Source organism: Anolis carolinensis, chromosome 4, assembly GCF_035594765.1.
Source record: "Anolis carolinensis isolate JA03-04 chromosome 4, rAnoCar3.1.pri, whole genome shotgun sequence".
In the NCBI taxonomy this organism is placed as follows: domain Eukaryota; kingdom Metazoa; phylum Chordata; class Lepidosauria; order Squamata; family Dactyloidae; genus Anolis; species Anolis carolinensis.
The window spans coordinates 30750077-30763504 of NC_085844.1; the positions used below are offsets into that span (position 1 = coordinate 30750077).

The 13428-nt window shown below is 38.6% G+C and overlaps 1 protein-coding gene across 2 annotated transcripts in view; it reads left to right on the forward strand.

Moving 5' to 3' along the window:
* virma (vir like m6A methyltransferase associated) overlaps positions 1-12888 on the forward strand; it is a 31751-nt gene extending 18863 nt beyond the window's left edge. For both annotated transcript variants that reach the window (XM_003219509.4, XM_008108374.3), the window contains exons 14-24: positions 1324-1559; positions 2618-2870; positions 3747-3964; positions 4310-4442; positions 5116-5268; positions 6383-6543; positions 7237-7333; positions 8324-8490; positions 10409-10740; positions 11030-11173; positions 12071-12888. In XM_003219509.4, the coding sequence (XP_003219557.2) occupies positions 1324-1559; positions 2618-2870; positions 3747-3964; positions 4310-4442; positions 5116-5268; positions 6383-6543; positions 7237-7333; positions 8324-8490; positions 10409-10740; positions 11030-11173; positions 12071-12228 (2052 nt within the window). In that variant the 3' untranslated portion in view covers positions 12229-12888. The remainder of the gene's footprint in view (positions 1-1323; positions 1560-2617; positions 2871-3746; positions 3965-4309; positions 4443-5115; positions 5269-6382; positions 6544-7236; positions 7334-8323; positions 8491-10408; positions 10741-11029; positions 11174-12070) is intronic.
* The last annotated feature ends 540 nt before the right edge of the window (positions 12889-13428 follow it).

Consider the following 13428-nt stretch of genomic DNA (forward strand, 5'->3'; position numbering starts at 1 on the left):
GGGTCCCCAGATGTTTTTGGTTTACAACTCCCAGAAATCCCAGCCAGTTTACCAACTGTTAGGATTTCTGGGAGTTGAAGGCCAAAAACATCTGGGGACCCCAGGTTGAGAACCACAGTAATAGTTTATCATAACTAGTATTTACTCACATATTAGTATTTATTCAGTTTAAAATGTCTTTCAAACTAGCCTAACAGTAGATGTTGTGGTAAGCAGCTTGTGATGAAGTGCCTATTTGTTAAAACTTGTTGCTTAAGGTCCAGGTTTTTTTTTGGTCTGTGTGAAATTGCATGCTTATTGCTATACTAGGAAAGTATTTTTTCTGCCTGAACCCCACTTCTTGCATGGAGAAATCTCCCTTACAGAATAGCCCCATGGCTATATCAAAGTGAGAGAGATAATTGATGAATTAGCACTCTACAATCTCTGCTCACTATAAATTTTGCAGTACTTTTCTATTTTTTATAAACATGTAGTAGTGTGACAAGGAAAGCAAAAGAAATTGATATAGGATTTCCAGGCAAGTAGATTAGTATCAGATCTGATTTATATGCTACTTTCCCCTTTCCCTGCAATATGAAAGCTGCTTTATGCAAAGAATTTTGAATGTATAAACCAAGACTGGGTTTACAAGATCTCTCTTGCTTCTGTGGTGGGAACAGTAAGTGCTTTCTTTCCTAGTTCTGCGGCTCTCTTGTTTTCAGTGGAAGGTTGATTGAGAAAGAATGCTAAACATGTTTACAGGCAAATAGAAAAACTACGTTGATTTTTTTCTTTATACTTTTTTGATGTATTTCTTTAGATATGCCTAGATAAAATGCTTTGGTTTTGGTTTATATTGAGTTTAAAAAAACAACTACAAAAGAATGTGAGCTGGAGTTTAAAGTTTTCATTGACCTCAAGTTTGTTTTAATCCCTGAAGGCAAGCAGATTTTTCTGATTTTACTTTGCTTTATCTCTCCCTTTCCCTCCTTGAATCTTGAGCGTTTGAGCTTGGGATTTGTTTCACTCTAAACTGTGCAAACACAGGAGTTGGGGCGGAAGGGAGAATGTGGCTCAGATGTCTAAATAAGTCTCTGGAAGCTGTTTTTTTATGGAATTTGTCCTTTCAGATAGAGAAAATGCAGCAAGGTTTTTTTTCCCCATTGAGGGATGTTATGCCACTGTTTTAATCTCTGAGTTAGGATTTTTTTCGCTTCGGGGAAATCTCTGTGTACGTACATACAATTCCCAGAAAGCAGCTGCCGAATTGCTTAGAGATCACTTAAGGAACAATATCGTAAATGTGACCTTGGCAATTATGTTTTGTTTTTTTCCTGGTAGGTTATTGAACCACATGACATAGCGGTAGCTCTCAACACTCGAAAACTATGGAGCATGCACCTTCATGTTCAAGCAAAATTGTTGCAAGAAATAGTGCGCTCCTTCTCTGGCTCCACATGTCAGCCTATTCAGCACATGCTCAGGCGCATTTGTGTTCAGCTCTGTGATCTGGCCTCGCCAACTGCTCTCCTTATTATGAGGACTGTTTTGGATCTGCTTGTAGAAGATCTGCAAAGGTACAATCCAGTACTTTGTCTGAAGTAACAGCCAGACTGATCCCATTGACTACAATTATATCTGCAGCACATTGAAGGCTATGATCATCTTGTATTGGATTTCTATCCCATCCTTCTCCCAACACTAGGATCTGAAGAGTCTCACAACAGAAGACATAAAACTAAAACTGCAGTGTCTTGAATCAAGACAAGGAGGGATGGGGAGGATGGCATGTAGCATACCTGCCTTTTAGAAGGTCCTTCTTCAGCAGCCAGCCAGTAGCCAAAAATTCAACTTAGTACAAAGAATTGTGCTTGTTGTGGAAGCAGGACAGGAAGGAGGCCAGCTTGGCGTCCAATGAAAGGGAACTTCACAACATTTGAACCACCAAGAAAGCCCTTCATGTCGACTCCAAATGTATCTGTGAAGTTCGCAGAACCAAGTGAAAGGTTGGCCTCACAAAGTTTAAAACCTGGGCCAGTAAACATTTCACTGATGGTGAGGTTGCAGGGTGGATTATATCTTACTTGCCATTTGCTCATCTGTAAACATCAGCTCTCTCCAGCCTTGTGTATCTGCCCTTCCTTTGTAACTGGTGCAGTTCTTCGCTTCAATTGGGTATGCATTGTGCTATAGACCTGGGTGATTGTGTTTTCCCAGGGAGGAATATTAGCTTGTGGTACATTGCTATATGTCTTAACAATATGCCTGGAGGGGTAGGCATTCTAGACAAGTGTGCAAGCACCCCATTTCCCATGTATCCATACAATAAGTACAGAAGCAAAGATAATATTTTCCTTACTTTGTCACTGGTTCCTAGTCTAGCCTGCTTTTTAATTACTTTATATTTGCTTCCACCGAATCATGCAGAAGACTTTGGTAAATTAATGGAAAATTAGTATAAAAACGATTTATGGTGAAATTAGTACCACTATAATGGTAACCACAGTGGTACTTTATGTATACATATATGTATAAATCTCTGAATGAAAGTTCCAAATTTGCATTTTGTTTTCTTATAAACTTGTATGTAGGATATATATTTATCTTTCTGATAAGAGAACTCATATAATTTCAGCAATCCCGAAGATAAAGAGAAACAGTACACTGGCCAGACAACTCGCTTACTTGCTTTACTGGATGCCTTGGTTTCACACAAAGCTTGTAAACTGGCTATTTTGCACTTGATTAATGGGACTAGCAAAGGTGACGAAAAGTATGCTGAAATTTTCCTGGAGCTTTTGTCTGTCATGCGAACTGCAGGGGACAACATTATTCATCAGCAGTGTGCTGAATACTTAGCATCTATTCTGCAATCTCTCTGTGACCAGGTAATCTGAAAATCCAAATAACCCTAATTCTCCTACTAAAACACTTTATCATGTACAGATGATGATGTCCTTGGATATTCTCAAAAAGGGGACAGACTATATAATAAAGCAAATTGCAACAAATCTCATCTAATTAGGTAATTCCCAGAAGGCTTGAATGTGTATGTTATTACATAGATAATAGAGATCTAATTTTAATGAATCTTTTATGTCCATGTTGCTTTGTATACTTGAGTGTTGACCAGGAATAAGTGCTGCTGAAATATACAAATCTTAACCCAGTCTGGAAGAAAAGTGACCTATAAATTAAATAAATGTAGACATAAATAAATGACTTTATCCATGGCCCTTTAAAAAAAATGTTTGGTTTCAGTTGAGAGCCATGCAAATGGGCTGTTTGCCCAGGGCTGTATTGATACAACTCTGCTGGTGTTGCATTCAGGAATGAGCATTATTAGGCTGTGCTTCACATAGGCCATTGTGTTGTATTAATACTACTTTTCTTTCCAAAAATATTACATGTTTCTAAATAAATATCACTTGAAAATAAACAAAAAATTACATTGAAAACTATATTATTTCATAAGGTTCATAAGGCTAATTTTTTCTCCCCGAGATGGCTTTGGAGTGATGTGTGAAGAGTAGTAATTCCCTGTGTTGTGTGGTGTATAATGTTACAACTGTGGAGAGTCTAAAACTGTGCAATGGCAAACTTCTGCTCAGAGAAGAAAAAGTGGGGGGTTGTAAAATCCTGCCGTACTGATCCATATTCTAAACTAGCTCGTTATTCAGCTACTGCCTTGGTTGCCATGGCCATGAGATATGCTTGTGCTACTATCTTCTTGCTTTCCATAATTCTGTGCCTTCTTTTGGCAGGACATAGCCTTGATCTTACCCAGTTCCGCAGAAACCACTCTTTCTGAGTTGGAGCAGCTTTCTAATTCATTGCCAAACAAGGAACTGATGGCTTCCATTTGTGACTCCCTAATGGAAACACTTGCTAATGCGGAAAGCAGCTATAATTGCTTGCTAACTTGTTTCAGGACAATGATGTTTCTTTCGGAGCATGATTATGGATTGTATCACCTGAAGAGGTATGCATCTTCTCCTTGTTCTCCCAAGGCATTCCTTGTATACCTGCATCTGTTGTGCAACTTCTCATTTGTGTTTAGAAAATTTTTCCAAGCAAATCTCTCAAAAAATGTTTACTATGAAAATTAGGGGCTAGAAAATAGCTTCGAATTCCTAAGTATGTGCATCGCATTTTCAGATGAATGGTCACTTCTTTGACATGTAGAATAATCCAAACACATCAAATTCATTCAAAGAAATAATAAATTTTCCTATCCAAAATAATTTACTTTTTTATTGTTCATCTTGTTTTTTTGTTGTTAACATTACATTCTATTATTACATTTTCTGTTTTGATACAAAAACAGCTCTCTGAGAAAGCACCCTGGTGCTCTGCAAATGGTCCTGAAAAGAGTAGTAAGCACCTTCAGTAAGGACACTGGGGAACTTGCCTCTTCGTTTCTGGATTTCATGAGACAGATATTAAATTCTGATACACTGGTAAGTAAATAGATATAGAAATTTCTCAGAAGTTATGGCTTGAAGCCAGATGTCTTGGCTTGCAATTTATTTTTTTTGATGGCTTATACCTGAAGTGCATTTTGTAAAAAAAATCCATGTTCATTATCCCTTTTTGATGATGGAAGTAATAATGACTCTCCAGAATGTCAAGTGTGACTTAAAGTTCTGCCGACACTGATTTTATTACTATTCTTTTTTAGTTTGTTTATAACCCACTTTTCTATTGCCATAACAATATTCAAAACATTTCACATAATTTTGAAAACTACATCAATAAAAGGACATTAGCATGAAGGTGAAAATGAAATAAAACAATAGAAACATAAAATGATATGTAGCAGTTGAATATTACTTCTAGATCAAGAAATAAACCCAAAGTTGTGCTAATATTATAGCATCAGCAGGGTAGAACATTATGCCTTCTATTTGTCTCTTGTGACCTTAGTGAAACAAGAAAAGGCTTTTTTTTTGTCCTTGAATAGTTTTGAGAAAAGGTCTTCTCATGGCAGGGCTGCAAGTTGTGTTCTGGAAAATGCAACTGTTTATGTATTTGTTCATTATCCTTTTTTCAGTCATGATACTGTGGGTGTAACTTTGTTAGTGTGATATCTTTAATACCCTGCAAAGCTTTTTTATGTAACCACCATCTTAGGGATGTTGTGGAGATGATGGCGGTCTTGCAGAAGTCGATGGAGCTCATCCCACTAGAACATTGGGTCTTACTACTGCAGAATTGAAATATCAGTTGCACAACAAAGAAGAAACTCCAGACAATCTGCTTCTTGAACTGGAGAAACTAGTTTTGGTAATGTAAAATTAATGACAAAAATCTATGTTCATTTCTAAATTACCTTGCTTTTTATGTTGACATTATACAAAATGCTACTTTAGATACCATTCAATGCTGATGTGAAAGTTGTTAAATTGGTCCCTTTTGTTGAACCATATTCTCATGACTTCATGATTAGCACTAATTTTTAATTTGACAGTTTGCTGTTCTCAGCCTTACAATCCCCAAAAAATGGCAGACTAGGAAAAGGGGATGGTAATGAGGAAGGGGATTAAATGCAGCAGGTGCTGGCTGCTCTTTTCTTCCTCTGAGACCATGTCAGTGGCAGTTGGGAAGAAAGGAGGATCTTTCCTGAGATGTTGGGCCTTGGCATGATATTGCATGCTAATCTGTTCTTCTCTCTTAGAGCAGACATGAGCAAACTTTGGCCCTCCAGGTTTTTTGGACTTCAGCTCCCACAATTCCTGACATCTTATTGGCTGTTAGGAATTATTGGAGTTGAAGTCCAAAACACCTGGAGGGTCGGAAGTTTGCCCATGCATCTCTTCGAGGCCAGAATAGTGGCCCTTGGAATGCAGGGAAGGCCTTTAATCAGCAGGCTGGGGCCAAGAGTTGGGAGCTGTGCCTGCCTGTTCTTCTCTCCTTCTAATAGCCACAGTAATAGAAACTGGGACGAAGAGAAGGCCTCTCTTCGTCTGCTGGGCCTAGGCAACAATGGAAATAAAATTTAAAAACATAAAATATAAGATGTACAATATACGCATTCTGTGTTAGAATAGAAACCCATACAAGATGAATACAGTCAACATACAGAACAGTCATCAGTGCTGATAACAAGCTCTTACGAGCTGGTCATTGACCGTAATAAAAGTTTACTACTTACTACTGGTGCCCAAACCCACACAACCGATCTTCCTCTGACAATGGATAACAATTAAGATACATGAAAAGGTACCTACCTAGTCCTCATAATTATGTAATTAGTGGATAGTATATCTGTAATGATATGAATGTGCAATATGTGTAGAATTATCACTGGTTTGTTGTTTGCATCAGGTTGCCAGTGTATTTTGATTTTCTAAATATAGAGGGGGTTACTGCTCCTTACATATAGTTATTTCCTACACAGGAGCGTTCCAAAGAAGATGACAGTCTGGAGTCTTTATTGGAGAATGTGGTTGGGCTCCGTCAAATGCTGGAATCTGCTGGCGATGCTTCTTCCCTCAGCGACCAGGATGTCGAACCCATCCTTCCAGCACCAGAATCTCTTCAGCATCTTTTTAATAATCGGTGAAATTACAAGCATTTATTTTAGACTATGAGAGAATGAGTACATATAAATATCATGTATGTAGATTAGTATGTCTGGATCTTCGTTTAAATACCCACATTTGTTATCTGTGTGGTGTAAAATGAGGATTCCCCAGCTGTCTGCAGGTCAAGAAAGCAGATTCAATCAACTTACTTTTGTTTCTGTCTAGTGACAGGTTGATGTACTTAAATCGCCCAACTACATCTTTTAAAGGCCATTTGGCAGTGAATTCCCTTAGGCTCTGTTGACTTGCATTTTTTCAGTTGGACCTAGTGTATGTTTGTCTCTGTTTTATTCTTACATAGACATGTTCCTAGTTATTTCTAATGTTGCTTGCCCTTTCCACTTTCTGTGCTTTATAGACCATTATTTAGTGTCCATGAATTGTGAGCAATCCTCTTGACAAAAAGATGGAGGCATTTCTAAAAATAATGTAACTAGAATGTTAGTTGCTGAAGTGAATATAGGAACCATCTTGTGCTGCTCTACTAGCTGTCTGAATAATGGAGAAATAAAATAAAATAGGTACGATTAGGTGTTAATTAAGACGTGGCAAATATTTGAATGCAAGTAGGTTGGTTGCCCCACAGAATAGATTGCATGCAACACAGAGAAATGTATGGTGTGAGCAAACGTTAAAGACCACTAATTGAAATTGTGCTTATTTGCAGGACTGCCTACATCTTGGCAGATGTTATGGATGACCAGCTGAAGTCCATGTGGTTCTCCCCTTTCCAGGCTGAAGAGATTGAAACTGATCTTGATATGGTAAAGGTCTTGAAATGACTCAGGGAGGGGATGAGGAGATAGGACATTTTAACTGCTTGAAATCCAATGAACAATAAAAAATCAAAATTAACAGTTGTCTCTCTGCATTCGTGGGTTTAACTTTTGTGGATTTGATTATTTTCTGTGTTTAATAATATGTTATCTTTAGGAATCTGTTGATCCTTCAGCACAACTTTATTGACAACTTCTGCTCGATGTTGACCATAGAGGTGTGCTAGAGGACCTAGAGGTTCCCGGTCTCTAGCATTTTTTAAAAAAAATTCACTTTTTTTTTTCACTTACGGGGTTCTTGCACTGCTAAATCCAGCCAATGTGGAGGGCAGCTCTACACTGAAAGGAATTTGAAAGACAGGTCTCCAATCAGCAGCAACCTGTCAGCAAGAGAAATTCCAGATTTTAAGATGGAATCCATATTACTTTATGGCTATTTTGTTATATGACCTCCAATCTTTCTACCATACTGCACTGTGACAGGCTTTTGAAAGACTTGTTGTAGTGCAGTACACATGCTATATACCAAGTTTTTAAACTTTCAGTTTTAAAACTTGGTATATGGCATGAGTGCAGTTGTTTAAAACAAAGAATGTTTTTTTGGTCCAAAGTGTTAGTTCATTGATTTTTATTAAATAGAAATCATACTTAAAGTTTGCTCCTTAAATCTCCTTTAAAGGCTTGTATAGCTTCAGTCCGTATCTATTATGCAGAAAGTAATAGTGCGTGATGCCTTTGTGTGTGTGTGTTTGATATAAAAGTTTATATTGTGAGTCTGACCTTTTCAAGGTCACCAGACACACATGGCAAGCTCTGATATCCTTCAGGTTATTTAATTGTTGTAGACTCCACTAGGGACTTCATGTAGGTTGCTTCTCCCTGATTTCACCCTTGATCTTTTGTTCCTTTCTAATTGTGCTGAATTACCAAGGTGTCACATAAGGGGAGATAAACAATTTTCCTTACTTTTTTTAACAGGTAAAGGTTGACTTAATTGAATTGTCAGAAAAAGGATGCAGTGACTTTGACTTACAAGCAGAGCTGGAGAGATCATTTTTGACTGAACCGTCTTCTCCTGGTCGAACAAAAACTACAAAAGGCTTTAAACTTGGCAAGCACAAGCATGAGACGTTTATTACTTCTAGGTAACTAATGGCTTTTTATGTTTGTTCAAATTCATATCTGAAAAATGGATTTAGATTTCCCTGCTGCGCTTGTAGTAGCTTTTATGTTTTAGATCACACCAAATTACTTGTGTTGGATTGCGCCTCAGGAGATTGAATGGGGGGAAAATCATTTCTGTGTTCTTAATTTGAGAGACTTGAAAAGAAAAGAGAGGAATGAGAATGTGAATGATAGCTAATGCCTTTAACCTGAGTGGAAGCCCCAAGGATTCCACTACTATGAAGGGATTTACAAGAACAAGGATTAGTGAAAGTCTCTACAACTTTGAAAACTGATATTCCAGGTCGGAAATAAAGAAATTGACTATAACTGACAGAAACCTTAGAAGGTACTAGACTGTGGGCTTGGAGCACCAAGGGTATTTTGCTATATGATGAAATGTATCTAGAAGAAAGATTATTTCAATTATCTAGAAATAAACATGTGTAATGAGTTTGGAGACCCATGAGATGAATGTGCTAAAACTGAGAAAAACCTTCTATTGAAAAGTAGAATACCATATTTCCTTGAGTGTAATGCACACCTTTTTTGCTAAATTACTTAGCCAAAAATGAGGTGCACATTACAGTCAATTGTAAGTTACAATCACACATGTAAACCTGCTTGTGCCCTTCCGTCAGGCTGAGGCTAGCAAACTTGTCAGCCTTGGCCTGATAAAAGGCTGTGGCTTCCCAGCTGGCCTCATTCATGAAGCTTTTAAAACCTCCCCGTCAGTTTTGAAGACCCCCTGAATGAATCCTTAGTTGGGAACCACTCTTTTCTGTGAGACTGAGGCTTCACATTACATTTGACAACAATTTTTTTAATTGTAATGTACACCTTCAAAATTGAGGTGTGCATTACAGTCAATGGTGCATTATACTTCAGTAAATACAGTGTTTTTTTTAACTAAAGGATAGAAAAAGGACGTAAGGGCTAGCATCTTGTTGGTGATATACACAGGGACAATTGGAGCTTATGCTTCATGTACACTGTTTGAGGTCTTGTGAAAGGACTGTGAGAGGACTATTCATTATGTCCTTTCATAAGATCCTCACCTTGGTGCACAACAAATGGAGGCAGCAGATCATGGAACAGCTGTTTTACAGGTGCTGGATGTTCCTGTGTTCATTTGACTTCTTTTGAGCACTAATGGAGGAAATAGCATCTGTATGCTGGGGGTCCAGAGTGCTCCTTTTCTTCTTCAACAGTGATTCTCAACCTATGGGTCCCCAGCTGTTTTGGCCTACAACTCCCAGAAATCCCAGCCAGTTTGCAAGCTGTTAGGATATCTGGGAGTTGAAGGCCAAAACATCTGGGGACCTACAGGCTGGGAACCATTGCTCTATTACAGTAATGAACAGCTGGATCTGTCACAGGTAGAGCTCTGCAGCTGATCAGTGGCCAGGGAGGCAGAGTTGTGCTTTGAGGGTATCAGCTAGGCAGAGGGAAAAACTTCCTTTGCTACCTCAAGCATGCTGGTGAATAGATATGCTCTGAGCTTCTTAAGCATAGCTCTGGAGCCTGGTTCATGCTGTAGTGTGGAGTGAAATGTTGTTAATACTAATTGCCATTAGAAATATTTGCTGAGTCACAATCATCCCATGTTATTTATATTGATTGTGTCAGAAGCAAACTGAGGGTTTAAGTTGTAATGTATTTGAGAACACAAAAAAACTTGACATTATACTAATCCTCCATGTACAACTGTGGTATTAGTGGCTGTAAGGCACAAGAACAGGAATATTATTTTGCAGACAGCGCATTTATGTCATTCTTTCAGCCAGTTTGGGAAGAATGTGTAGTTTTCCCTGTTTTCTAGCATGTATCCATTCTGTGTTCTGCGTTGAAAAATACCTTATATTTATGTTGTCACTATGACTTTTTTTGGTTTAATAGTGGAAAGTCAGAATACATTGAACCTGCCAAGAGGGCCCATATTGTGCCCCTGCCGAGAGGAAGGGGCAGGGGAGCATTTGGTCAAGGTATCCGGCCCCATGATATCTTTCGCCAGAGGAAGCAGAATACAAGCAGACCGCCTTCTATGCATGTCGATGACTTTGTGGCTGCCGAGAGCAAGGAAGTGGTTCCATCTGATGGCATACCGCCTCCCAAGAGGCCGCCTAAAGTTTCACAGAAGATCTCTTCACGAGGCGGGTTCTCAGGGAACCGAGGAGGACGAGGAGCATTTCACAGCCAAAATAGGTTTTTTACGCCACCTGCTTCCAAAGGTAAGTTCTCTGCTTCTTTGAAGGGGGGAGGGGGGGCAGAATTGAAATGCAGTTATTTGACATGTCCCTTATAGTGAAACTTCGCATAATACTGTTACCAGAAGCAGATTTGTGTTTTTTTTCTTCTCATTTTGAGAGTGGCACACTTTGCAGTAAGCTCAAGGTGATATTGCACCTTGGATTCCTACTATTGTCTAAACAAAAAGAATGGCCTTTAACAGTGAATAGAAACTGCATGTTTAGAAACTAAAAATAAGGACAATCTACAGATGCTGTGCTTTATATTTAGGAAATTACAGTCGCCGTGAGGGTGCCAGAGGGTCAAGTTGGAGTGCCCAAAGTTCTCCACGAGGGACCTACAATGAAAGCAGAGGGGGGCAGAGCAATTTTACGAGGGGGCCACTTCCACCTCTTAGACCATTAAGTTCTGCAGGTAAGTTATTATTTTTTCATGGTATGTTGAATGGACAGTACATTGAACCATTTCTTCTAATATGAAATGTATAATATGCTTTCTTCCTTTATGTGCAGTACTCAAGCTTCCTTACATATTTATTAGTTGAAAGCAATTGCACAGTACAACTAAATTCAAACATAAAACTGATTGGGACAGCAGATGGATCAGGGGATAGTGTCCAAGACCACAAATCAAAATACCAGAGCCTAGGGGATTTTAACTACTTGATAGTTAAAATAGTTTAACTACTCGATAGGGTGAATTGTATGTTAAAATAGAAGTGTTGTTACTTTGGACAATATCACATTATTCTAAAGTGCAGTTCCGTGTTTTCCTATTGCCTGATTTGTTCCTGCAGAATTCCGGGAAAAATAGTTTAGGGAAGCTGAGGACCTCTGGCTGAGAATTCAAAAGGCTCCACCTAAACTACGTTTTCCAGAATTCTGCGGGAGCAAACCATGTAATTGGGAAAAACAGACTTGTGCTTTAGAATTTGATATTGTCCAAAGTGATGAAAAAATAACATAAAAAAAGATGACTTTCCATAGCAGACTCATAGCAGACCTATGTAATATGTAAAGTATTTTTTCTCACTCCTCAGGCAAGCAGGCTTGCAGAATAGATTTTTTAAAAAAGTCTTCAATTGTAGACTTACAAACTTAAGACATTATATGAAAGAGAAAAAGAGCTGAAGAGGGCAGAATCAAGGAATAAGGTGGAAGGGTGATATTTTAATATTTAATTATTCATATTTGCTGTTTTATGTTGTCTTGTATTTATCTGTAATGATCTTGTGATATGAAGTGGTAAACAGTAGATCCTTTTAGAAATTACCCTTATATTATTAATCACCCAATTCCCTTTTGCTTTAAGGTTACCGGCCAAGTCCTCGTGACCGTGCTTCCCGAGGTCGTGGGGGAATTGGACCTTCTTGGGCAAGTGCAAATAGCAGCGGCAGTGGCGGCTCGAGAGGAAAGTTTGTGAGTGGAGGCAGCGGAAGGGGACGCCATGTCCGTTCTTTTACTCGATAGACTTTTGAGAGTGTCCTGACTGAATAATACAAGATGATGGCAAAATGCTTAAGTACCCGAGGACCAATGTTAGACTCACTGGTAATTGGCGGCAGCAGCAAGATCAATTTTTTTTGAAGAATCTAATTTTGTTTGATACAAGATCTGAGATTTCAATAAAACTTGGGTTTTTGTGTGTGTGTATAGTTGCTTGTGTTTACTGGCACAAAATGGCAGTGTGCCAGAAGAACAAGTTAAGATTTGCTTTTAAATGTGGCTCTTGTCTGGGGTATGTTGGAATGACCTCTCCAGTGCAATACATCCATACTTGTAGCCACTGTGGCACCGTACTGTAATTCAGCATAAAGTTGTCCGTATGTGGCTGAACCTTGTTTGTCGCACAGCTTTAGAGAGACAGTATCTTTGATGATAGAGAAGAACCGACATCCCTTCTGGCGGCAGTGAGCCTGTTGAAAAGAATTCCTTATCAGATTTTGGTAGCATGTAAAATAGATGTTTTAAGATTAGCTTTCAGTAAATAACTGTTATGCTTACAAGCGCTGTAACCTCTTAAGATTTTCATTCAAAATTATCATCACTATGCTTTCCCCCCCTTTTGGACTTTTGTATTTGGATCAGATGCTGCCTTAGACCTATAAATCTTTTTTTAAAAAAACTTGAGCCAAAGTTACCTTTCCTTTCTTCAACTATTGTTTGTATTACAGTTTCTATATGAGGAAAAGAGTGAGCGGGCAAATTGTGGGGCGGCATGCTGCCCCTCTACTCCATCACAAATGGGCAGAAGTATCCCTGAAGTTGGGAGAGGGTTTAACTGACCATTGCCACTGACCTGTTTTAGGCTTTACAAATCCCTTTTTCAAAAACAGGGGTACCCAGTAATTTCCTGTGTTGGAAAAACACCCATGGGCGTAAAACAGGTGAGGAATGTCTGCATGCAAACATACCTTGGAAGACCATGTCTCACGGGTCATAACATTCTCATTGGCTTATTCTGGTGCTTGGATAGGACTGTTGCAGGAACAAATTCTGTCACCAAAGACTTATTGACCGCACTGACCTTCCCTTAATCTCTAGAATGGCAATAAAAATAACTTGCAAAAGATTCACCATAAGGAAAAATAACTGCCCTGAATGAAAAATATTGGAAATAAGTATTCCTATTTTAAAGTGAAATGTATACAGTGAAACCTACATAGATGA